This window comes from Coregonus lavaretus (genome assembly GCF_964263955.1).
Source record: "Coregonus lavaretus genome assembly, chromosome: 12".
In the NCBI taxonomy this organism is placed as follows: Eukaryota; Metazoa; Chordata; class Actinopteri; order Salmoniformes; family Salmonidae; genus Coregonus; species Coregonus lavaretus.
In genome coordinates, this window is record NC_139999.1 from 58,489,201 (window position 1) to 58,515,987 (window position 26,787).

The following is a 26,787-nucleotide window of genomic DNA, read 5'->3' on the forward strand; positions in this document are numbered from 1 at the left end:
AAAATTCTAGCAAAATGAATAGCACATAGAATTAAAAAGGGATTGTTGGATATTATTAATGTCACGGTTTCGGCCGAGGCTGCTCCTCCTCCTTGTTCGGGCAGGCTTCGGCGGTCGTCGTCCCCGGAGTACTAGCTGCCACCGTTGTATGTTTCGATGTTTGTTTGGTTTTGTCTTATTGGTACACCTGTTTCTGTTTTGTGCTTATTATGTGTCCTATAAGTTCTCGTTGTTTGAGTCTTGTGTTGTGTGTAATTGTTTCACCGGTCAGCAGGAGCTGTGAGTTATTCTCTCCATTTGTTTATTTTGAGAGAGTGTCCGCACTGTTGTGCGCATTTGTTTGTATTTTGTGGTTTACGCAGTGTGCGTAAAGTTCACTTGCCTCCGGCTCGTTTGTAGCCGTTTGTTTGTTTTTCGTGTCTTTACTAAAGACTTTTGGACGAAGCCTCTGTTGTCCTGCGCTTGATTCCCACACCACATCCACGCTCGCACCTGACAATTAATCCTAATCAGACAGGTTTTTTTTTACATGGACGATACATTGGAGATAATGTAAGACAAGTACTAGAAACAATAGAACACTATGAAAAATCTGGGAAACCAGGCCTGCTATTCATAGCTGACTTTGAAAAGGCTTTTGATAAAGCACGACTGGAGTTTATATATAAATGCCTGGAATATTTCAAATTTTGGAGAATCTCTTATAAAATGGGTTAAAGTTATGTATAGAAACCCTAGGTGTAAAATAGTAAATAATCGCTACTTCTCAGAAAGTTTTAAACTGTCAAGAGAAGTAAAACAAGGTTGACAACTATCGGCATATCTATTTATTATTACCATCAAAATGTTATCTGTTAAAATCAAATCCAACAGTAATATCAAGGGGTTAGAAATCCAGGGCTTAAAAACAAAGGTGTCATTGTACGCTGATGATTCATGTTTTCTTTTAAATCCACAATTTGGATCCCTCTACAGCCTCATAGAGGATGTAGATACTTTTTCTAAAGAAATTATCTCACTCCCAAAAAAGGTAATAGAAAGTTAGCAAAAATAGATATGATCTTGCTACCATGGAAAGGAAAATGATGTCATGGCTTTAGAAGCTTCTGATAGGCTAATTGACATAATTTGAGTAAATTGGAGGTGTACCTGTGGATGTTTTCAAGGCCTACCTTCAAACTCAGTGCCTCTTTGCTAGACATCATGGGAAAATTCGAAAGAAATCAGCCAAGACCTCAGAAAACAAATTGTAGACCTCCACAAGTCTGGTTCATCCTTGGGAGCAATTTCCAAACGCCTGAAACAAAAATATAACTGTTTGGCCATAATGACCATCGTTATGTTTGGAGGAAAAAGGGGGTCGCTTGCAAGCCGAAGAACACCATCCCAACCATGAAGCACGGGGGTGGCAGCACCATGCTGTGGGGGTGCTTTGCTGCAGGAGGGACCTGTGCACTTCACAAAATAGATGGCATCATGGGGAAGGAAAATTATGTGGATATACTGAAGCAAAGTTGTAGCAAAATGGTTTAAGGACAACAAAGTTAAGGTATTGGAGTGGCCATCACAAAGCCCTGACCTCAATCCTATAGATAATGTGTGGGCAGAACTGAAAAAGCGTGTGCGAGCAAGGAGGCCTACAAACCTGACTCAGTTACACCAGCTCTGTCAGGAGGAATGGGCCAAAATTCACCCAACTTATTGTGGGAAGTTTGTGGAAAGCTACCCGAAACGTTTGACCCAAGTTAAACAATTTAAAGGCAATATTACCAAATACTAATTGAGTGTATGTAAACGTCTGACCCACTGGGAATGTGATGAAAGAAATAAAAGCTGAAATAAATCATTCTCTCTACTATTCTGACATTTCACATTCTTAAAATAAAGTGGTGATCCTAACTGACATCAGGCAGAGAATTTTTACTAGGATTAAATGTCAGGAATTGTGAAAAACTGAGTTTAAATGTAGTTGGCTAAGGTGTATGTAAACTTCCGACTTCAACTGTATTTGCTTATGGTCTTGCCTACACCTAGCGACCTGTTTTATAAATTATATGAGCAAAAAATATTCCATTTTATTTGGAATGGCAAGCCATACAAAATTAAAAGGGCCTATTTATATAATGAATATGAATTCGGAGGGCAGAAATGATTCAATATGAAAGCATTAGACCTCTCACTAAAGGCGTCAGTCATACAAAAGTTATACTTAAATCCGAACTGGTTCTCTAGCAAATGAGTAAGAATGTCTCACCCCATGTTCAAGAATGGCTTTTTTTCCCCTTTATTCAGATTACAACCTCTCACTTTCGGTTATTTGAAAATGAAATCATCTCCAAAATATCACTATTTTTAAAACAAGCCATAGAAAGTTTGTTGCAATTTCAGTTTAATCCACCAGAAAAGACAGAACAAATAATACAACAAATATTGTGGTTAAACTCAAATATACTAATTGATAAAAAAAAACATTTTCCACTAACATTTAAAAAATATATATAATCTTTGTAAATTATATCATAAAAGGACTGGTGGAGTTGTGTCACATATGCAGCTAACAAAAATGGAAATGTCTGCTCTACCCAAAATTACAACCAACTAATTGCAGCATTACCGCAAAAAATGGAAGAGGCAAGTGGAAGGGGTAAAAAGTAAGGAACTTGTCTGTCGGCCCTGCATTAAAGACCAAAATTGTAAACGACCGGCTCGATTCGGTCTTATATAGCAACATTTGAAATTGTGTTTTTTTACATTGGATAAAAGTAGAGACTCAGAGCTAGAAAATGGTATATCATACACTACAGTTGAGGAACAATGGGAAAGTAATTCTGCTTTGAAAGTTGATAAACTTGTAACCTAACTTTTGAGAAAATGGCCCTCTAATGTTTTGGTAAACCTACTGGAGAGCTCTTCGTTATCTACACCCATTCAGCATCGTTCACACCCTCTTAAACATTAGCCCCACCCATCTCTTTAAGGATTCACGTGAGGCTATGTACTAAACAACGAAAGATTTCAAGACTAAAGGCTGGCTTATACTACCGGTGTGTTCGTGAATTTAATCTGGGTGCCAAAGTGTGCTCTGGGCGTTCGTAAACTCAGAGCGTTGTCAGATTGGCCATTCAGAGTGTTTCGCTCTCGGAGCGTTCAGAGCGCACACTGGACGCTCTGGCCGAAAAGTAGGGTTGATCCGAGCATTCTGACCTAACAACACCAGGCAAGCACCCAAACTAACTGGCTAGCGTTGGCTAGCTTGCTAACTACTTCCAGACACAAATGAGAGAACAGTTCACTCTGACCATTTTACTTGCCCTAGCAGAGCTGGTTAGGCTGTTTCTATGTTATCCAGAGCATTGGTGACGGCAACTGTGCTGCAGGCAACAAATTAATTACGCTTACTGATACCGGACATACTCAACTGGTGTTGAGCATTCGTAAATTTGTCAGTTATTCTTCGCTCTGGCACACTTTCAATTGGTTAAAGAAAATTGTGATTAATAAAAAAGTATACCAGTTTAATTTAAGGACCAAAAAATTGACAGCTGTGCCATATAGATTGCAAAATAGTTGAGATTTGATGTACCGATTCCATGGCACATGGTTTATGAACTGATACGCAAAATGACATCGGATTCAAAACTTAGATGTCTTCTATTTAAATTATTATACAAAATTCTTGCTACCAATATATATGGGGGATACAACCTTCCCAGCTTTGCAGATTTTGCTTCTAAGAGACAGAGTCATTCGATCATTTATTTTGGTACTGTCCATATGTAGCTTGTTTTGGTCACAGGTCCAGGAATGGCTGAAGAATTGCAACATTTACCTGGAGCTAACTCTGCAGATAGCACCACTGGGTGATTTGAAAAGTCATAGTCAATCTATCAATAATATAATAATACTTTTAGCAAAAACATTTATCTTTAATTTACAATCTGTAGAAACTATGGGAATAGAAAGGTTCAGAACTTTTGTGAAACATCACAGCACAGTTGAAAAATATATACGGCAAATCCAATATGGATGGGGTTAAGAGATACAGTGCATTCGGAAAGTATTCAGACCCCTTGACTTTTTTCACATTTTGTTACTTAATCTACAAACAATACCCCATAATGACTAAGCGAAAACAGGTTTAGACATTTTAGCAAATGTATTTAAAATTAAAAACAGATATACCTTATTCACATAAATATTCAGACCCTTTGCTAGGAGACTCGAAATTGACCTCAAGGATGATCCTGTTTCCATTGATCATCCTTGAGATGTTTCTACAACTTGATTGGAGTCCACCTGTGGTAAATTAAATTGATTGGACATGATTTGGAAAGGTACACACCTGTCTATATAAGGTCCCACAGTTGACAGTGCATGTCATAACAAAAACCAAGCCATGAGGTCGAAGGAATTGTCCGTAGAGCTCCGAGACAGGATTGTGTCAAGGCACAGATCTGGGGAAGGGTACCAAAACATTTCTGCAGCATTTAAGATCCCCAAGAACACAGTGGCCTCCATCATTCTTAAATGGAAGAAGTTTGGAACAGCCAAGACTCTCTAGAGCTGGCTACATGGCTAAACTACGCAATCGGGGGAGAAGGGCCTTGGTCAGGGAGGTGACCAAGAACCCGATGGTTACTCTGACAGAGCTCTAGAGTTCCTCTGTGGAGATGGGAAAACCTTCCAGAAGGACAACCATCTGTGCAATACTCTACCAATCAGGCCTTTATGGTAGAGTGGCCAGACGGAAGCCACTCCTCAGTATATGGCACATGACAGCCTTGGAGTTGCCAAAAGGCACCTAAAGGACTCAGACCATGAGAAACAAGATTCTCTGGTCTGATGAAACCAAGATTGAACTCTTTGGCCTGAATGCCAAGTGTCACGTCTGGAAGAAACCTGGCACCATCCCTATGTTGAAGCATGGCGGTGGCAGCATCATGGGGTTGTTTTTCAGCGGCAGGGACTGGGAGACTAGTCAGGATCGAGGGAAAGATGAACGGAGCAAAGTACAGAGACATCGTTGATGAAAACCTGCTTGTCACGGTTTCGGCCAAGGCTGCCTCTCTTCCTTGCTCGGGCAGGCTTCGGCGTTCGTCGTCTCCGGAATACTAGCTGCCACCGTTGCATGTTTCTATGTTCGTTTGCTTTTGTCTGTTTGTTGTGACACCTGTTATCGTTTAGTGTAATTAGTGTCCTATAAGTTCTTGTTGTGTTTGTCTAGTGTTGTGTGTGATTGCTTTATTTCTGTCGTGCGTTGCTGGACGTGTATACTATATCGCTCGGTTGAGCTATTCTCCACTGTGTTGGAGCGTTTGACGCACCTGTGTAGTGCGCCCGTTTTGTTTTGTCGCCTACGTGCAGAGTTTCGCCTTCGGGCAAGTTTGTTCATTTTCCCTTGTGGATTTTCACTAAAGTCTTTTGGACTGTACTTCGGTGTCCTGCGCTTGATTCCACCACTACACCCACCTACAGCATCAGTGACAAAATCACACACCTTCAAGAATGGAATCAGCAGGAGCCGCAGCAGCACAGGCGACGCTGGAGGACAGGGTCCGCGAACAGAGTGACCAGATCCTGCGGATGGGGTCCGCACTGCAGGAGGTGATCACCACCATCCGAGGCTGGGAGACCCGAGGGACTTCTCCACCGCCATCCTCCCTGCCAGCACCATCGGCAAGTCAGCCCATTCCCGCTCCGGAACCCAGAGGAGTTCGACTCTCGCTCCCGAGGGCCTACGATGGGACCGCGGCCGGGTGTCAGGGATTCCTTCTCCAGGTGGAGCTTTACCTGGCCACCGTGCACCCGGCGCCCTCGGGACACGAGAGCGTGTCCGCCCTGATCTCCTGCCTTTCCGGGAAGGCGTTGGAATGGGCCAACGCAGAGTGGAGGAGAATCGACGCGAACACCATCACCTACGACGAGTTCTCCCGCCGCTTCAGGGCGGTGTTTGACCATCCCCCGGAGGGGAAAGCGGCGGGGGAGCGTCTGGTCTGCCTCCGGCAGGGGAAGAGGAGTGCCCAGGAGTTCGCCTTGGAATTCCGTACTCTAGCGGCGGATGCAGGGTGGAATGAGCGGGCTCTCATCGATCACTACCGATGTAGTCTACGCGAGGACGTCCGTAGGGAGCTGGCCTGTAGGGACACCAGCCTCTCGTTCGACCAGTTGGTCGACATGTCCATCAGGCTGGATAACCTGCTAGCTACCCGCGGACGTCCCGAGGGGGGTCCGTCCATTTCACCCTCCAGCGCCTCCGAGCCGTGCCCCATGGAGCCCGGGGGCGCTGGCGCTAGAGAGAGGAGGGGTCGGCTTACGAGGGGGTCCATCTCATTTTTACATTTACATTTTAGTCATTTAGCAGACGCTCTTATCCAGAGCGACTTACAGTTAGTGAATACATATATTATTTTTTATACTGGCCCCCCGTGGGAATCGAACCCACAACCCTGGTGTTGCAAACGCCATGCTCTATCAGCTTTACATCCCTGCCGGCCATTCCCTCCCCTACCCTGGACGACGCTGGGCCAATTGTGCGCCGCCCATCAGTCTCCCGGTCGCGGCCGGCTGCGACAGAGCCTGGATTCGAACCAGGATCTCTAGTGGCACAGTTAGCGCTGCAAAGCAGTGCCTTAGACCACTGCGCCACTCAGGAGTATCTCCTGCACCAACTGTGGTCGGGGAGGACACACCGCGGCTAGGTGCTGGGGATGGCCTCCTAGGGGAGAGGACGACAGGTCCCGCACTGGGGAGTCCTTCCAGGTGAGTAGGCGCCCCACTCACCCAGAGCTCTCTGTTGCACATTTCTGTATACCTGTGCGTTTTCCACAGGTAGCACCTCATTCCCAGCATAAGGCGCTGGTAGATTCAGGCGCGGCTGGGAATTTTGTTGATAAGAAGTTTTGTTTAGCCTTAGGGATTCCCCTTCTTCCTGTTGACGTCCCCTTCCCCGTTCATGCCCTAGATAGCCGTCCGTTGGGTGCGGGCTTGATCAGGGAGGTCACTGCGCCACTTAGGATGTGTGCGCAGGGGGGTCATCAGGAGATGATCCAGCTATTTCTGATCGACTCGCCTGCGTATCCGGTGGTGCTGGGCATGCCCTGGTTGAGTACCCATAACCCATCTATTTCGTGGCAGGAGAGGGCTCTGATGGAGTGGTCTGCCCAGTGTGTGGGTCGATGTTTAGGCGTTTCCGTAGGGGCTACCTCGGTGGAGAGTCCAAACCAGGTGCCCGCATTGCACGTTCCCCCTGAGTATGGGGATTTGGCTATTGTGTTCAGTAAGTCGAGGGCGACGCAGTTGCCTCCCCATAGGCAGGGAGATTGTGCGATAGACCTCCAGGCAGGAGCTGCGCTCCCACGGAGGCATGTGTATCCTCTGTCTCAGGAGGAGAAGAGAGCTATGGAGACGTACATAGACGAATCTCTGAGACAAGGATACATACGGCCCTCCACTTCCCCTGCGTCCTCGAGTTTCTTTTTTGTGAAGAAAAAGGATGGAGGATTACGCCCGTGCATTGATTACCGTGGTCTCAATCAGATCACGGTGAAGTACAGTTATCCACTCCCGCTGATTGCGACCATGACGGAGTCATTGCACGGGGCGCGTTTCTTCACTAAATTAGATCTCAGGAGCGCGTACAACTTGGTGCGCATTAGGGAGGGCGATGAATGGAAGACAGCCAAAAGTACCACCTCGGGCCATTACGAGTATCTCGTCATGCCATACGGGTTGATGAACGCTCCTTCAGTTTTCCAATCGTTCGTGGATGAGATCTTCAGGGACATGCAGGGGCAGGGGGTGGTCGTGTACATCGATGACATTCTCGTGTACTCGCCTACCCGAGTCGAGCATGTGGCCCTGGTGCGCCGAGTGTTGCGGAGGCTGTTGGAGCACGACCTGTATGTCAAGGCAGAGAAGTGTCTGTTCTTCCAGGAGTCGGTCTCCTTTTTGGGTTATCAGTTGTCTGCGTCAGGGGTGAAGATGGAGGTAGACCGGGTGTCGGCCGTGCGTAATTGGCAAACGCCAACCACTGTGAAGGAGGTGCAGCAGTTTTTGGGGTTTGCGAATTATTACCGGAGGTTTATCCGGGGTTTTGGACAGGTGGCAGCTCCCATAACGTCTCTTTTGAAGGGGGGTCCGGTGCGTCTGCAGTGGTCAGCCGAGGCGGACAGGGCGTTTGGGAGGCTGAAGGACCTGTTTACCTCGGCTCCGGTGCTGGCGCATCCGGATCCCTCTTTGCCATTTCAGGTAGAGGTGGACGCGTCAGAGGCCGGTATAGGAGCCGTGCTGTCGCAACGGTCCGGCGCGCCACCTAAACTCCGCCCCTGTGCCTTCTATTCCAAGAAGCTCAGTCCGGCGGAGCGAAACTATGACGTGGGGGACAGGGAGCTGTTAGGCGTAGTACAGGCCCTAAAGGTGTGGAGGCACTGGCTTGAGGGGGCTCAACACCCTTTCCTCATTTTGACGGACCACCGTAACCTGGAGTACATCCGGGCAGCGAGGAGGCTGAACCCTCGCCAGGCGAGGTGGAATATGTTTTTGACCCGGTTCACATTTAAGATCACGTACATCCCTGGGTCACAGAACGGTAAGGCAGACGCACTGTCTCGGCGGTATGACACGGAGGAGAGGTCCGTGGAGCCCACTCCCATACTGCCGGAGTCGTGTCTGGTGGCACCGGTAGTGTGGGAGGTCGATGCTGAACTCGAGCGGGCGTTACGCACCGACCCTAGTCCACCGCAATGCCCGGAGGGTCGGAAGTACGTTCCGCTCGAGGTTCGGGATCGATTGATCTATTGGGCTCACACGTCACCCTCCTCTGGACACCCTGGTATCGGCCGGACAGTGCACTGTCTTAGTGCCAAGTACTGGTGGCCCACGTTGGCGAGGGATGTGAGGGTTTATGTTTCCTCCTGCTCGGTGTGCGCCCAGTGTAAGGCGCCTAGACATCTGCCTAGGGGTAAGTTACTACCCCTGCCCGTTCCACAACGACCATGGTCTCACCTCTCGGTGGATTTCCTCACTGACCTTCCTCCTTCACAGGGGAATACCACTATACTGGTCGTTGTGGACCGGTTTTCTAAGGCCTGTCGTTTGCTCCCTATGCCGGGCCTTCCTACTGCCCTGCAAACCGCCGAAGCACTATTCACCCATGTGTTCCGGCACTACGGGGTACCCGAGGATATTGTGTCTGATCGAGGTCCCCAATTTACCTCCAGAGTCTGGAGAGCTTTTATGGAGCGGTTGGGGGTCTCGGTGAGCCTCACCTCGGGTTACCACCCGGAGAGTAATGGGCAGGTGGAACGCGTGAACCAGGATGTGGGGAGGTTTCTTAGAACATACTGCCAGGATCGGCCGGAGGAGTGGGCAAGGTACGTTCCCTGGGCCGAAATGGCCCAGAATTCCCTACGCCATTCCTCCACTAACCTAACCCCTTTTCAATGTGTGTTAGGTTACCAGCCGGTTCTGGCACCTTGGCAGCAGAGCCAGATCGAGGCTCCTGCGGTGGATGAGTGGGCGCGGCGCTCGGAGGAGACATGGAACGCTGCACACGTCCACCTGCAGCGGGCCCTCCGTCGTCATAAGGCGAGCGCCGATCTCCACCGCAGTGAGGGACCGGTGTACGCACCTGGTGATCGAGTCTGGCTCTCTACCAGAAACCTGCCCCTCCGCCTGCCCTGTCGGAAACTGGGTCGGCGGTTTGTAGGGCCATTTAAAGTCCTGAGAAGGTTGAACGAGGTGTGTTACAAATTACAACTATCTGTTGAATATAAAAGTATTAACCCCTCGTTCCATGTGTCTCTTCTCAGGCCGGTGGTAGCTGGCCCACTCCAAGAAAGTGAGATCAGGGAGACTCCTCCGCCCCCATTGGACATCGAGGGGGCACCGGCGTACTCCGTGCGGTCCATCTTGGATTCGAGACGTCGGATGGGGGGTCTCCAATATCTAGTGGAGTGGGAGGGGTACGGTCCGAAGGAACGGTGCTGGGTGCCGAGGAGAGACATTTTGGACCCGTCTCTCCTGACGGAATTCCATCGTGGGCACCCGACGCACCCTGCTCCGCGTCCTCCTGGTCGTCCCCGAGGCCGGAGTCGGCGCACGTCTGGAGCCGCGCGTCAAGGGGGGGGTACTGTCACGGTTTCGGCCGAGGCTGCCTCTCTTCCTTGCTCGGGCAGGCTTCGGTGTTCGTCGTCTAGCTGTCACCGTTGCATGTTTCTATGTTCGTTTGCTTTTGTCTGTTTGTTGTGACACCTGTTATCGTTTAGTGTAATTAGTGTCCTATAAGTTCTCGTTGTGTTTGTCTAGTGTTGTGTGTGATTGCTTTATTTCTGTCGTGCGTTGCTGGACATGTATACTATATCGCTCGGTTGAGCTATTCTCCACTGTGTTGGAGCGTTTGACGCTGTGTAGTGCGCCCGTTTTGTTTTGTCGCCTACGTGCGGAGTTTCGCCTTCGGGCAAGTTTGTTCATTTTCCCTTGTGGATTTTCACTAAAGTATTTTGGACTGTACTTCGGTGTCCTGCGCTTGATTCCACCACTACACCCACCTACAGCATCACTGACACTGCTCCAGAGTGCTCAGGACCTCAGACTGGTGCGAAGGTTCACCTTCCAACAGGACAATGACCCTAAGCACACAGCCAAGACAACACAGGAGTGGCTTCGGCACAAGTCTCTGAATGGCCTTGAGTGGCCCAGCCAGAGCCCGGACTTGAACCCGATCTAACATCTTTGGAGAGACCTGAAAATAGCTGTGCAGCGACACTACCCATCCAACCTGACAGAGCTTGAGAGGATCAGCAGAGAAAAAGGGGAGAAACTCCCCAAATACACGTGTGCCAAGATTGTAGCGTCATACCCAAGAAGACTCGAGGCTGTAATCGCTGCCAAAGGTGCTTCAACATAGTACTGAGTAAATGGTGAGAATACTTCTGTAAATGTAATCTTTCAATTTTCAGTGTAAGGCGCCTAGACATCTGCCTAGGGGTAAGTTACTACCCCTGCCCGTTCCACAACGACCATGGTCTCACCTCTCGGTGGATTTCCTCACTGACCTTCCTCCTTCACAGGGGAATACCACTATACTGGTCGTTGTGGACCGGTTTTCTAAGGCCTGTCGTTTGCTCCCTATGCCGGGCCTTCCTACTGCACTGCAAACCGCCGAAGCACTATTCACCCATGTGTTCCGGCACTACGGGGTACCCGAGGATATTGTGTCTGATCGAGGTCCCCAATTTACCTCCAGAGTCTGGAGAGCTTTTATGGAGCGGTTGGGGGTCTCGGTGAGCCTCACCTCGGGTTACCACCCGGAGAGTAATGGGCAGGTGGAACGCGTGAACCAGGATGTGGGGAGGTTTCTTAGAACATACTGCCAGGATCGGCCGGAGGAGTGGGCAAGGTACGTTCCCTGGGCCGAAATGGCCCAGAATTCCCTACGCCATTCCTCCACTAACCTAACCCCTTTTCAATGTGTGTTAGGTTACCAGCCGGTTCTGGCACCTTGGCAGCAGAGCCAGATCGAGGCTCCTGCGGTGGATGAGTGGGCGCGGCGCTCGGAGGAGACATGGAACGCTGCACACGTCCACCTGCAGCGGGCCCTCCGTCGTCATAAGGCGAGCGCCGATCTCCACCGCAGTGAGGGACCGGTGTACGCACCTGGTGATCGAGTCTGGCTCTCTACCAGAAACCTGCCCCTCCGCCTGCCCTGTCGGAAACTGGGTCGGCGGTTTGTAGGGCCATTTAAAGTCCTGAGAAGGTTGAACGAGGTGTGTTACAAATTACAACTATCTGTTGAATATAAAAGTATTAACCCCTCGTTCCATGTGTCTCTTCTCAGGCCGGTGGTAGCTGGCCCACTCCAAGAAAGTGAGATCAGGGAGACTCCTCCGCCCCCATTGGACATCGAGGGGGCACCGGCGTACTCCGTGCGGTCCATCTTGGATTCGAGACGTCGGATGGGGGGTCTCCAATATCTAGTGGAGTGGGAGGGGTACGGTCCGGAGGAACGGTGCTGGGTGCCGAGGAGAGACATTTTGGACCCGTCTCTCCTGACGGAATTCCATCGTGGGCACCCGACGCACCCTGCTCCGCGTCCTCCTGGTCGTCCCCGAGGCCGGAGTCGGCGCACGTCTGGAGCCGCGCGTCAAGGGGGGGGTACTGTCACGGTTTCGGCCGAGGCTGCCTCTCTTCCTTGCTCGGGCAGGCTTCGGCGTTCGTCGTCTAGCTGTCACCGTTGCATGTTTCTATGTTCGTTTGCTTTTGTCTGTTTGTTGTGACACCTGTTATCGTTTAGTGTAATTAGTGTCCTATAAGTTCTCGTTGTGATTGTCTAGTGTTGTGTGTGATTGCTTTATTTCTGTCGTGCGTTGCTGGACATGTATACTATATCGCTCGGTTGAGCTATTCTCCACTGTGTTGGAGCGTTTGACGCTGTGTAGTGCGCCCGTTTTGTTTTGTCGCCTACGTGCGGAGTTTCGCCTTCGGGCAAGTTTGTTCATTTTCCCTTGTGGATTTTCACTAAAGTATTTTGGACTGTACTTCGGTGTCCTGCGCTTGATTCCACCACTACACCCACCTACAGCATCACTGACACTGCTCCAGAGTGCTCAGGACCTCAGACTGGTGCGAAGGTTCACCTTCCAACAGGACAATGACCCTAAGCACACAGCCAAGACAACACAGGAGTGGCTTCGGCACAAGTCTCTGAATGGCCTTGAGTGGCCCAGCCAGAGCCCGGACTTGAACCCGATCTAACATCTTTGGAGAGACCTGAAAATAGCTGTGCAGCGACACTACCCATCCAACCTGACAGAGCTTGAGAGGATCAGCAGAGAAAAAGGGGAGAAACTCCCCAAATACACGTGTGCCAAGATTGTAGCGTCATACCCAAGAAGACTCGAGGCTGTAATCGCTGCCAAAGGTGCTTCAACATAGTACTGAGTAAATGGTGAGAATACTTCTGTAAATGTAATCTTTCAATTTTCTTTTTGTTTTTTGGGCAAATATTTATACAAACCTGTTTTTGCTTTGTCATTATGTGTAGATTGATGAGGGAAAAAAACAATTTAATGAATTTTTGAATAAGGCTGTAACCTAACAAAATGTGGAAAATATCAAAGGGTCTGAATACTTTCCGAAGGCACTGTACCTAGTCCAAACCAATAAATAGTTAGGCTATCCATATGAGCTTCATCTTATTCTTTCTATTTCTATGGCGGATTCGTGGCCGCAATTTATGCCCACATTTTGGAGATAACAATAGACGCAAAGTTAACAATACTGGTTTCTCCAATCCATATTTCCCCTAAATGCTTATGAGAAATCCAGCTCCAGAACTAGCCATAGCCTAGCCAGCTGGCTAATCTTTTGAATATGGTGTAACAACAACAGATAACATTAGCTAGCTACACTCACAGCTGTCAGTGCCCTACATGTTGTTATTTCTCCACTCCACGTGGAATTCTCCCAAGCGGCCAGGGGCCCTAAGCGACCTGGAGCCTGCCCTGAGTAAACGCATACACTTCTAGTATGTTTATGTGATCTGTTCTGAAGTTTAACCCACAACCTTGGCGTTGTTAGCACCTCACTCATACCAACTGACGCACAGAGAACCACAGTGAATCAATGGGGGCCTCAAGTGCTTAGAACGTTAGTGTTATTCTCCTGTCTTATCCGGTGTCCTGTCTAATTCTCTCTCTCTCCCTCTCTCCCTCCCATCCCAGAGGACCTGAGCCCTAGGACCATGCCTCAGGACTACCTGGCCTGATGACTCCTTCCTGTCCCCAGTCCACCTGGTCGTGCTGCTGCTCCAGTTTCAATTGTTCTGCCTGCGGCTATGGATCCCTGACCTGTTCACCAGACGTGCTACCTTGTCCCAGACCTGCTGTTTTCAACTCTCTCTCTCTACCGCACCTGCTATTTCAACCTCTAAATGCCCGGCTATGAAAAGCCAAGTGACATTTACTCCTGATGTACTGACCTGTTGTAACCTCTACAACCACTGTGATTATTTTTTGACCCTGCTGATCATCTATAAACCTTTTAAAATCTTGGAGAAAAATCTGGCCTTAATGGCCATGTACTGTTATAATCTCCACCCGGCACAGCCAGAAGGGGACTGGTCACCCCTCAGAGCCTGGTTCCTCTCTAGGTTTCTTCCTAGGTTTCTGCCTTTCTAGGGAGTTTTTCCTAGCCACCGTGCTTCTACATCTGCATTGCTTGCTGTTTGGGGTTTTAGGCTGGGTTTCTGTATAGCACTGTGACATCTGCTGATGTTAAAAGGGCTTTATAAATAAAATTTGATTGATTGATTGATTGATTGATGTTGCTGTACTCACTTGCCCTCTGAGCCATAGCTGTTCATGCTGTCTTCGATGGACTCGTGGCTGGCCTGGCGTACGTTGCGGCTGGGCATCTCTACGGCCAGTCCCGTCTCAGTGCTCCTCTGGATCCCCTTTAGCCTCCTGCCCTCAGCATCTACAATTCACACAGGGAATAGACATGTTTGGTAAACACAGGAAACAATTTCCTTCAGGTAACACTATACTAGAAGGTAACCCTTTACTTTAGGTAACACTTTACTTGAAGTGGTCTCTCATTTGTTATATTTTCAGCAGTGTGTTGATTTGTCCTACGCCTTTGTGGCAAGGGTCAATGGGTTGTGTCATTGGGTCATTTGTTGTTCAGTATGTGCATCTGTCCATTTTGAATATTATATTTTTTACTGTGTAAAGATCAACGTTTTGTGATATCTATTTTTCCATCCATTTGAATTGTGAAGTGTAATGTTATATTCAAACCTCTGCCTAAACCGACGTATCCAAAACCTAAAACAAAACTATACTAGATCAAGTACGCAATACCATTTTATTGTCCATTAGTTACAGCAAACAACAGAAACGTTTCTTCTGCTCCATTCTCCTTTGCTCCCTCCCAGACAGCACACATCACACATACAGTTGAGAAGAGCACAGGGTCAAGCTGTAGCGCAGTGCCCCTGGATGGAGAGCATTTTGAGGGATTAAGGGCCTTGCTCAAGGGCCCAACGGTAGAAGAATGTATTGAAAATGTGAACCCAACAGCTCTCCAGATGCCAGATCAATCCCACCTGTTTTTCCAGCACCCGGCCCGGGATTCGAACTAGCCACCTTTCGGCCACAGGTCCAACTCCTTAGCCATTGGGTAACCTACCGTATAATAGACAATATCTAGTATAGGATAATGCTTGCTCACACATACCAGCTCATGAACCACATCCTTGATTGATCCTCCAACTGCAAACAAACTAGCATCATTTAAAAACAGGGCTTTGATTTTCCAAAAGGCTGTATTCTTATATTATTCAAAATGAAGCTGTTGATATACAGTAGTGCAAAACTTTGATTTGGAAAGCTACAGAAGGCCAAAACTGTTGTACAGCAAGTGACAGCCACGTTATTTACAGCAAAGGCTCTGCCAGCTAAATGTAATTCATGATGTTATGAGACCTCTGTGAGTTGGAACAATTCAACACTATTCTAGTCCACCAACGCATAGCAATAAATTAAGAGGAACCTTAAGGGTTCACAGTGTCAAGGTCATTATAAATTGCCTATCTTCTCCAAAGGTAGAAGGGTTTTTCCATTTCTAATTCTCAGTAAATACAGCACATAGAATCCAATTTTCACAGTAGCAGCCTAGCCTATCTAACATTTCTCAGAATAAGGGCAATTGAAAGACTGCAGTGAGGTGACATCATTTTAGCAAGGACAAATCCTTCACTGCAGGCTTTGCTTTGTGGAAACATATATTTATATATTATATATATATATTTTTTTTGTATTTTACCCCCTTTTTCTCCCCAATTTCATGATATCCAATTACGATCTTGTCTCATCGCTGCAACTCCCCAACGGGCTCTGGAGAGGCGAAGGTCGAGTCATGCGTCCTCCAAAACATGACCCGCCAATCCGCGCTTCTTAACACCAGCCCGCTTAATCCCAGAAGTCAGCTGCACCAATGTGTCGGAGGAAACACTGTCCAACTGACGACCGAAGTCAGTCTGCAGGCACCCGGCCCACCACAAGGAGTCACCAGAGCGCGATAAGCCAAGTAAAGCCACCCCCGGCAAAACCCTTCCCTAACCCGGACGAAGCTGGGCCAATTGTGTGCTGCCCTATGGGACTCCCGGTCACGGCCGGTAGTAACACAGCCTGGGATCGAGCCCGGTTCTGTAGTGACGCCTCAAGCACTGCAAAGCAGTGCCTTAGACCGCTGCGCCACTCGGGAGGCCCCGGGAAACATATATCTTGATAAAAAATAAATAAACATTAATCTCCAAAAAATCCTGCAGTATCCATCTATTTCAGATGTAAGTACAGAACATTTCCTAATCCTTCTATTTGACCTCATGGGAAGCAAGAGGCACTTTTTGATAGAGTGCTCCAGCAGGCCTGACATAAAGTCTTTGACAATGTCAATCTATTATTAAGGACACGAAAGTTTCCCCTTTTTACATAGGTGCAGTATCAGTTGCAGGTCATCTTAGTCTACATCTCCAGGTTAACTTTGCACTGTGCCATTGCCTCACAGGCATGCAGTACACTACTGAACACTAGGCATAGACACCTTGCCCAAAGACAGTATTGGCTCATAGACTTCCATGCAATAATCATGCTATTCAGATTTGATCATTTGCTTTGTATAAAAGACCTGTGATATCTGTCGATGGCCCAGTCTTACATGGCAACTCCAGTAGGGGGTGTCAGGGTTTGCTTTTTATATTGCTCAAATGTGACCCAGAACATTGCTATTTTCAGCCTGTTCACAGGGAATTTGAGCATTGGCATATTTGGATTACTCAAAGACTGGTTTCAAATAAATGAAAAGAGATAGGCATCTTGTCTGGAGGGAACCGAATTCCACCCCGTAAGAATGTGAATACAATCATGTTCAGCATTCAAATGTAATATACTACCTGTTTATGCTGTCTGAAACTATATCAACCTGAGTGTATTCTATAAAAGCAATGAGCAGCAGGCAGTCCTAACAACCTCTCTAAAGCGATGTCTGAAAGTACTGAAAGGATGTTGTTGCTATGGGATACCGAACCATCCCGGGGTTTTGAAAATGTTTTAACCCTGTTAACATTTTAGAGAAGGAACATTATGTCTTACTATAATTAATACCATTTCTTTCCAAAAAGATCCAGCTGAACAATATTGTTATGTGCAGCAGATCGAACAATAATGGATGTTGGCTGATTGAGACAGATATACTGTACATTGAGATGGGATGAGAATGTATATACCATAGACAGGGCCAATAAACAGCTACATCTAGAATAAGCCCTGAACACAGAGACCTGTTCTGTTGCAAATAGGATAATACATTTCTTGGATGAAACACTATGCTCTAAACCGAGGTAAAATACACAGGCTCATTGATTTCTCATCATAACAAATGTTCTTGGTACATTTGCATATGCATGCTAGTCTATAGCTGATTGTTATTAGCAGTAATATAACAAATTGATAATGTATACCGTATTTAAATGCATTTCCATTCACTGTAACAAATGTATACTGAGAAATAGACTCAGAAAACAGTGCATTTGCAGCCAAATATCTTATTTCAACAAAGGTTCAGGTTTGTTTTCAAGCACTTGCTTTTTTACATTAAAAGAGACTCTCTCTGTCTTTGCATTGTGGCCTCTAGGAAACCTACAATCTACAAGATGCCTGCATATAAAGACAGTCGGGACCATATGACACACGTACTTTACTTTACTCCCCATGAATTTGAACCAGATTGATAACTTTGGGGTCAACCAGTCTAATGCAGCACATGCACAAGTAGGTCTCATTACAGAGGTCCCCAGTGTGGGGATATAAATGAAATAGAGCACATTTATTAATGTTAGCTGAATTAATTTGTGACAATCACAAATTTGAAACCAAGGGGAAGGGAGAAAATGAGTATTTTTAAAACACCTGCTGATCGTTTCCCTTATCAAATGGTTCACAAGACAGGCACTGGCCTTGTAAATGCCTGTGGTGGGATAATCCCATATCGATTCAAGATATAGATAGATTCTAGCTAGATAGAGAATTAGACTGGGTAATGTATTTCTTATCTTCAAAAACTCATGCATCAGAAACAATGTTTTATCACTAGCTCTATCAATCTGTATCTGCTCCTCCTCCCATGTAGAATGGCTTGTGAAAGGAATATTTTCCGAATGTGTCTAATATAATTAAAATGTATCATTCCAGTCGCCTAGGGTGTTACTAATCCAAAACCCCAGTCGTCAATGCTCTTGTTAATTCTGATCATTGATTGGGCCATCATATAGCACTTCATTAGTCACTCGTCCACTTTATGAATCCAGAATGATCATACACTCAAAATGGCAATGTTATTTAGAGTGCTCGACTGACATTTCTCTGTGACTCGTTTTCATTGAACGCTTTCAGCTACTCATAAGAAAATATGTATTTTCCAATCACATTTCCCATTGACTGGTAATGGTTCAAAGTCACTAAACAGAATATGCAATCCCACAACTGATGCCCTATTAGAGAAAAATATACACAGGGTTTCAGATGTCTCTGATGAAACAGACTCTGATCCCATATTCGGAACTCATCAATGCACAATATTGCCATTTCCCAACCTGGGCGTTGTAACTTGTCTGACGTGATATGGCCCTGCTGGTCAATGGCATCTAAATCAAATCCCATGAGTAATTATAACCCATAATATACTAGAAATTAAATTTGACACAAATACCTTAATAACAATGCTGCAGTAAGGCCAATGGGTCTGGGACTGAGCGTGAGTAGGGCTGCTCATTGTGTTAAGCCCTAAGTAGTCCCATTTTGAAAAGCCGATAAGAGCATGTTATGTAAATGCCTGAAACAAAACAAACAGCCATCCTAATAGATCTCCCAGAGAAACATATGATTTAGGTCTGTCACACCGTCCTGGGCCACGTTCAGTGGGTAAACGTTGGGGAACGTTGCAGATAGAAAAGTCATGAATAGAGCCAACACGATTCCTCATTCTACATGTCATATACAGTATTGATATCCGAACGTGCCCCTGTTATAGGCTAACTCCTAATGGGGAGGTGTAGCTGCACCGATTGGTGCTTGTTCTGTCCAGACCTTGATTTCATAGAACATAGTTTGTGCATATCCACAGCATTTTATTAGCATGAACATAGCAAGTGAGTAAGGGAGGAGGAGCAGTTCAGACTGGCAAGCTGCATGAATGGGTTTCAAAAGAGAACAAGAGAACATACATTGATTGCTAACAGGATGAATGTATCCTACCTATCTCACCTTTGTATAAATCAAATATGAATTTGCGATTTTTGGAGGATTGCTCTAGGATTAGATGTTATACATTGTGACAGATAATATACAGTTCATTCGGGAAAGTATTCAGACCCCTTCCCTTTTTCCACATTTTGTTACGATACAGCCTTATTCTAAAATTGATTAAATTATATGTTTTCCTCATCAATCTACAAACAATACCCCATAATGACAAAGCGAAAACAGGTTTTTATCAAAATTTTTAGCAAAACTGAAATACCTTATTTACATAAGTATTCAGACCCTTTGTTATGCAACTCGAAATTGAGCTCAGGTGCATCCTGTATCTATTGATCATCCTTGAGATGTTTCTACGACTTGATTGAAGTCCACCTGTGGTAAATTCAATTGATTGGACATGATTTGGAAAGGCACACACCTATCTATATAAGGTCCCACAGTTGACAGTGCATGTCAGAGCAAAGAACAAGACATGAGGTCGAATGAATTGTCCGTAGAGCTCCGAGACAGGATTGTGTCGAGGCACAGATCTGGGGAACGGTGCCAAAAAAATTCTGCTGCATTGAAGGTCCCCAAGAACACAGTGGCCTCCAACATTCTTAAATGGAAGAAGTTTGGAACCACTAACACTCTTCCTAGAGCTGTTCGCCTGGCCAAACTGAGCAATCGGGGGAGAAGGGCCTTGGTCAGGGACTTTTTCCACATTTTGTTACGTTACAGCCTTATTCTACAATGGATTAAGTCGTTTTTTCCCCCCCTCATCAACCTACACACAATACCCCATAATGACAAAAATACTGAAATATCACATTTACATAAGTATTCAGACCCTTTACTCAGTACTTTGTTGAAGCACCTTTGGCAGCGATTACAGCCTGGAGTCTTCTTGGGTATCACACTACAAGCTTGGCACATCTGTATTTGGGGAGTTTCTCCCATTCTTCTCTGCAGAGCCTCTCAAGCTCTGTCAGGTTGGATTGGGAGCGTCGCTGCACAGCTATTTTCAGGTCTCTCCAAAGATGTTCGAACAGGTTCAAGTCCGGGCTCTGGCTGGGCCACTCAAGGACATTCAGAGACTTGTCCAAAGCCACTCCTGTGTTGTCTTGGCTGTGTGCTTAGGGTCGTTGTCCTGTTGGAAGGTGAACCATCGCCCCAGTCTGAGGTCCTGAGCACTCTGGAGCAGGTTTTCATCAAGGATCTCTGTACTTTACTCTGTTCATCTTTCCCTCGATCTTGACAAGTCTCCCAGTCCCTGCCGCTCAAAAACATCACCACAATGCTTCACCGTAGGGATGGTGCCAGGTTTCTTCCAGATGTGATGCTTGGTATTCAGGCCAAAGAATTCAATCTTGGTTTCATGAGACCAGATAATCTTGCTTCTCATGGTCTGAGAGTCCTTTAGGTGCCTTTTGGCAACTCCAAGTGGGCTGTCATGTGCCATTTACTGAGGAGTGGCTTCCGTCTGGCCTCTCTACCATAAAGGCCTGATTGGTGGAGTGCTGCAGAGATGGTTGTCCTTCTGGAAGGTTCTCCCATCTCCACAGAGGAACTCTGGAGCTCTGTCAGAGTGACCATCGGGTTCTTGATCACCTCCCTGACCAAAGCCCTTCTCCCCCGATGGCTCAGTTAGCTCTAGGAATAGTCTTGGTGGTTCCAAACTTCTTCCATTTAAGAATGATGGAGGCCACTGTGTTCTTGGGGAACTTCAATTCTGCAGAAAAGAAACATCTCAAGGATGATCAATGGAAACAGGATGCACCTGAGCTCAATTTCGAGTCTCATAGCAAAGGGTCTGAACACTTATGTAAATAAGGTATTTCAGTTTTTTATTTTGTATATATTAGAAAAAAATTCTTAAAACCTGTTTTCGCTTTGTCATTATGGGGTATTGTGTGTATATTGATGAGGGAAAAAATAATATAATCAATTTTAGAATAAGGCTGTAACGTAACAACATTTGGAAAAAGTCAAGGTTTTTTCTGTTTGTTCTTTGTTATGAGGCCAAAAAGACTGGAGAAGTGGCTTATCTATACATCTCCGTTTTGGATAGATAACTCTTCGTGTCGTTGTTCGTTTTGTGTTTTCCAATTTTCCCAGAAGTGGTTAGAGTCTATGGATTCTTCAATTACATTGAGCTGTCTCGCTCTCATTTTGAGAGGCATCATCTAACCAGGGCCTGACAGTGTTAACAAGCATTGGAAGTTCAGAGATTTTCTTCAGTAGATCCCAATTCCTCTCCTGGAGGCATTAGAAAACAGGCTTGGCATATCTTCAGAAGTGTGTCAGTGGTAAACAAGAACAATTGGAAGCTAAATATGATACTTAAAATGCATTGGGAACAGGTTGAGCTGTGGGTTGGAAGTGCAGTGTTTATTGTACTCTTTCAACCTACCGACACGTTCATTACAAGTAGTCCATTATGGGACCCTAGGAGCACACACAGGAAATAACGTAGAGTCTTTAGAGCAGAGTTACTATTATTTTACTCGAAAATAGTTCAATTAACTCTGTAAGGAGTGAAATTAACACTCAGTGGTGCAAAATAACCCCAAAATAATCCCCATGCTCTATTGAAGAAAAAACATTTGGAATTGTTTTTTTCAATATCTGTGTTTTTGCATGTACATTGATTTACTAATAAATCTTACGCAACACAAAGATACAAATAAATAAAATGATGTGGCCTGCAATCCAGGAGTTTCAGGGCACTGTATTAGGGTAAAAATAGCATTTTTCTGTGTTTACCCTGATCGGAGTCCATTTATTTAGAGTAAAGTTGTAATGACTAGTAAGAGTAAACATTACTGTAAACAATGAACTCTAGAATACTGAACAACACTACAGAGAGTTAAAAAAGTAATGGAGTTATTTTAAATGAATACTGTAGGCCTACAGAGTGAAACACAATGACACAGAGTTAAATATCAACACTAAATTGAGCAAATACAACTCTGAAAAAATAACTCTGTTTCCAGAGTACGTTTTACTCTTTTTAGACTGGGACCAGATGTTATCTGTGGCAGAGTTACATTTTCTTCAATTAGAGTTAAATTTACTCTGTAATTTTTACTGTGCAGGTGAGACACTGACCTCGGGAAAGCTCATAGATACTTAACCTTTGACCTACTCCTCCCTTCTATCTGTGCGTGTGTTCATGCGTGATTGAGGCATTGGTTGAGCTGTGGACCCAATAGACAGGTTATACATTCATAACATGAGGCTATGAGGTGAACATGGAGATAACTATAACACAACATACTCAAGAAGCACCTTCAATATACCACCACTGACCCAGAAAAGGCCATTTCTGGATCGGGGATCACAGTACTTCTAGGTCTCAGGAAGGCCATCCGCCACATCCACCTCCCTATGACATCTTCCTCCTGCAGCAACCCCAACAGCCAGACAAAGCCTGACTGTGTGATCCGAGTCACGTGCACCACTGTGACAGACTGGAAGTTCCACCCCACAGGCCGCGAACTGACAACCCTTTGCACCATAACACAACATACCCAAGTAGCACTGCCAATAGCACTGACCCAGAAAATCCAAGGCATTTCTGTTTCCAGGGCAACAGTACTTCTAGGTTTCAGGAAGGCAGTAGAGAAGCACATAGCCATCTGCTGCATAAAAACATGTTAATAATGTTACTAGTGTTATTACAGCTAGCTATACTACACAGCTATAAGAGCAACTTCATGAAAAGTGTTACTGATACATGTATATTTTTAAACCCACCCCTAAGGTAAACAACAGTTAAAGACTGAAAAACAATGCAATGCAAAATATCACAGGAATCAGTCGATATAATGTATGTTCTTCAATGGATTGCCTCTTTCACCCACCAAATTGTTGTTTTATTTATGACTTTTCTGGGTAGTTTCTCCAAAATGGTCACCAAGGGATTATTTTTCCCTCCATTTTTTTGCCCTGCCTACACAGGTTTCAGCCTTTCCACTGCTCAGACCTGACTGATTAATAGATGTAAAATGTTACATTTCCTCTGGAAATAACTGTAATTACTAGCTCTGTCATTATCTGCACATTCATAGATCACCATAACCATTATGACAAGAGATGATTATATTTTTCACCAATGTGTTGTTTCTATATTTGCGCCCAATTTCTCCTCTTAGGAATTGATTTATAATAGTTCTCGTCGGATGTGGTAGGCTTGCAAACTATTATGGACTACGAAGGGAAGCCCAGCCGCGAGCTACCCAGTGACACGAGCCTACCAGACGAGCTAAATGACTTCTATGCACGCTTCGAGGCAAGCAACACTGAAGCATGCCGGGCCGCACCCAGGTGGCAAGGGTAGGCAACAACACATCTGCCACGCTGATCCTCAACACGGGGGCCCCTCATGACTGCGTGGCCAAGCACGACTTTACTTTATTTTTTTTTATTTTTTTTACTTAACTCTTATTTTTCTTAAAACTGCATTGTTGGTTAAGGGCTTGTAAGTAAGCATTTCACGGTAAGGTCTACACATGTTGTATTCGGCGCATGTGACAAATAACATTTGATTTTATTTGATTAGTGGGAGGGTACCCCGGGTTATTCCTTAATTAGTCCAATGTTGTTGTTTTATCCAATTGTTCTTCAACACACTGTTTAAGGTTAGTTTGTAGATATTTCAAAATGCTGTTTTAATTTTCATATGAAATGTCTTATACATTTGTACTGCATCTACATCACAGTATCTAATATTATGAAATATATTAGGGTTCATTCCATTATGACATTTCAATTTTCTCAATCAGTCTGTTTCAATGTTTTCCCATGTTCCTCACTTTTGGCATTGAAATCATGCTCATAATAATTGGGCCACAAATATAGTCACATATTTAAAAAAATAATATACAAATAAGACCAAAAACACATTCACAAATATGTTCACAAATATATTCATATACATTTACTTCTTCCCCTGGCTGAGACATGACTGGCAAGGGTCTTCGAGCTGTAATCAAGGCTGAGTGCCAGAATCTCTCTCAACAGGTAATAATCCTCCCCTCTGGCTCCCAGCACCACTATGTAGAGATATATCAGGCTACATAGATCAGTGACCACGAGTGTCACTGTACTGTACATGCGATGATACGATCATATAAATAGAAAAAAATTAATTATATATCTATGGATAAGATAACGAAACGTCTGCCGTCTAATCGAGTCTAATGAAATGCTAGCACGAAAGAGCTGATGATGAAATCTGTGACAACGGGCTGCTGTGTGTGTGTGTGACTCTTCTGACTGTAGGTAGAGCTAGAGCTTGTCGAGGAGGTGCAGTCTGGTGTGTTGTTCCTGTTGGCTGGGGAGACGTGATGTCTGGCCCAGTCACGCATTGCCACGCATGCAGACCCCGACAGGCTGACAGACAGAGGATGGATGGAGACAGACACAGTGAAAGAGAGAGGGAGATGGAGACAGACACAGTAGAGGAGAAAATAGAGATTGAGACATGTAGAGTGAAAGAGAATGGGAAACAAATGTAGAAATCGAGAAAGCGAGGGGAGATGGAGAGAGTGGAAGAGAGGAGATGGAGACAGTGAAAGAGAGGGAGACAGTAAAAGAGGGGGAGAAGGAGACAGTGAAAGAGAAGAGGAGATGGAGACATACACAGTGAAAGAGAGAGGGAGATGTACAGTAAAAAAGAGGCGGAGATGGAGACAGTGAAAGAGGGGAAAATGGAGACATACACTGTGAAAGAAAGGAGTAGATGGAGACGGCAAAATAAGAGGGGAAGAGATGAGATGGAGACATGCAAAGAGACAGTAGTGATCTGTCAATCAATTCACCTCACCTCCACATACATTTAGTTGGCTTGCAATGTGCACCGGGGAGATTACAAATCAGCCTAAATATAAATATAATGACACTGATAGATTGAATGACAAGTGAAATGATGAGGGCATGTTTGCAGCTCATCTCAACAAGAGGAGAAATTAACCTGTAATCAGTGGGTGTTTAACTTGAGTAGTGCAGTTTGGCAAATCGCAAAGGAATTAGCATTTCAGTTGTGCACACAGATACAGAAATGCTACTCTCCTTTGCATGAGATGGTCTGATTACAGTAGTTCAAGTAGCCAATGACCCTTGGCCAATGTCTAGTGCGTACGAAAAAAAAGTATTAAAATGTATGCACTCACTACTGTAAGTCGCTCTGGATAAGAGTGTCTGCTATGTGACTAAAATGTAAAATGTGTGTGTGCTGGCAGAAGTCATGGGACTAGTAGTGCTTATGCATCCAGCCCTTTATAATGAGATTGGGCTGGATAAATCACTTCTCAGAGAGAGACTGACTGAATTGCTTTTGTGCTCAAAGAACTTCACATAAAATGTATGATGCATCAAGTTGGGTGATACCTAGAATGTTCCTTTTGGAGCTGTTAACAGTCACCCATCAGCCATTTGCAAACAATGTATTACATACTAACATGGTAGCAACATTTGATCAGAAGCTTTATTCACTATGCTATAGAACAACCACCCAAAGGGTTTTTTAGACATTTCAACCACCTCGAAACCACTAAACTCCCAAATACACTTGATTTAAGTTCAAGAGAGGGATACCGACATGCATAACCACCTACACACAACTGCTCCTCTCAGACTTTCCCCACCTTGTCTACTAACTTGTCACACCAACTGTGAGCCACGATGAGCAGCCCACAAGCAGTGAAGATAGATGGGATGGAAGTAGTGAATGAGGAAGCTGCTGCTAGCATCTTTAGGCTGCTTACCAACATCGTCCTCATCGAAAGAGTTCATGCAGGGGAAGTAGATGGCCAGGGCCTCGAAGGAGGCCGACAGGCTGATCCGACTCTGCGAGCGCTCCATGTAGAGCCCTGGTGTGGGCGCCGGTTCGGCCGGCTTGGCCATCCTCGCCTGGGCATTCTTCACGCGGAGCACGGCACGCGGCGTTTTGATAGACTTTCACCCACCAGCAGAGAGAAGAAGACCCAAATCCTCCCTCCCTTTCTCTCTCTCTCGGCACTGGAAGGCCACCGTATATCCGACCGTATACGTAGTAGGCTCCCCTCCAAAGTTGATAGGTTTCCACAACTTTTGTTTAGTCAGAGTGGGGTGTCCTGTTGTGTTGTGGTAGTGTGCGCTCCGAGGGTAATCGCTGAGGAGAGAAGCAATGCTGTCCTAGAATGAGAAAATTGAGTAATTATGGGGAGAACTGAGAGGAAAAACAGCCTCTCAGTTCAGTGGAGGGTGTTGTTTTGTTGAGGAGACGGTATATTCCTACGTAGTATGGTCTGCTGATGTAGCTTTACCCAGGGTAGGGTGCTCCTGTGCACTGCAACAGCGTCAGTGTCTGTGTCTGTCTGGTTGTTCTTGGTGATAGAGCGTGGCGGAGAGAGGCTTTTACTATTTCAACAGCTTGTGCTTGACTCAGTTCATTCACTGGTGAGTCCTTTGTGGAGACAGAGAGGGGAGGAGGGAGAGCAGGCTG

The 26,787-nt window shown here is 45.7% G+C and overlaps 1 protein-coding gene across 1 annotated transcript in view; it reads right to left on the reverse strand.

Annotated features, from left to right (window-relative positions):
• The window catches only part of rims4 (regulating synaptic membrane exocytosis 4), a gene marked incomplete at both ends in the record, with an annotated part of 75,450 nt that extends 49,285 nt beyond the window's left edge, over positions 1-26,165 (reverse strand). Inside the window, 2 exons of the mRNA XM_084173136.1 lie at positions 14,337-14,475; positions 26,069-26,165. Coding sequence (XP_084029262.1) covers positions 14,337-14,475; positions 26,069-26,165 — 236 coding nt within the window. The remainder of the gene's footprint in view (positions 1-14,336; positions 14,476-26,068) is intronic.
• Between the last annotated feature and the right edge of the window lie 622 nt (positions 26,166-26,787).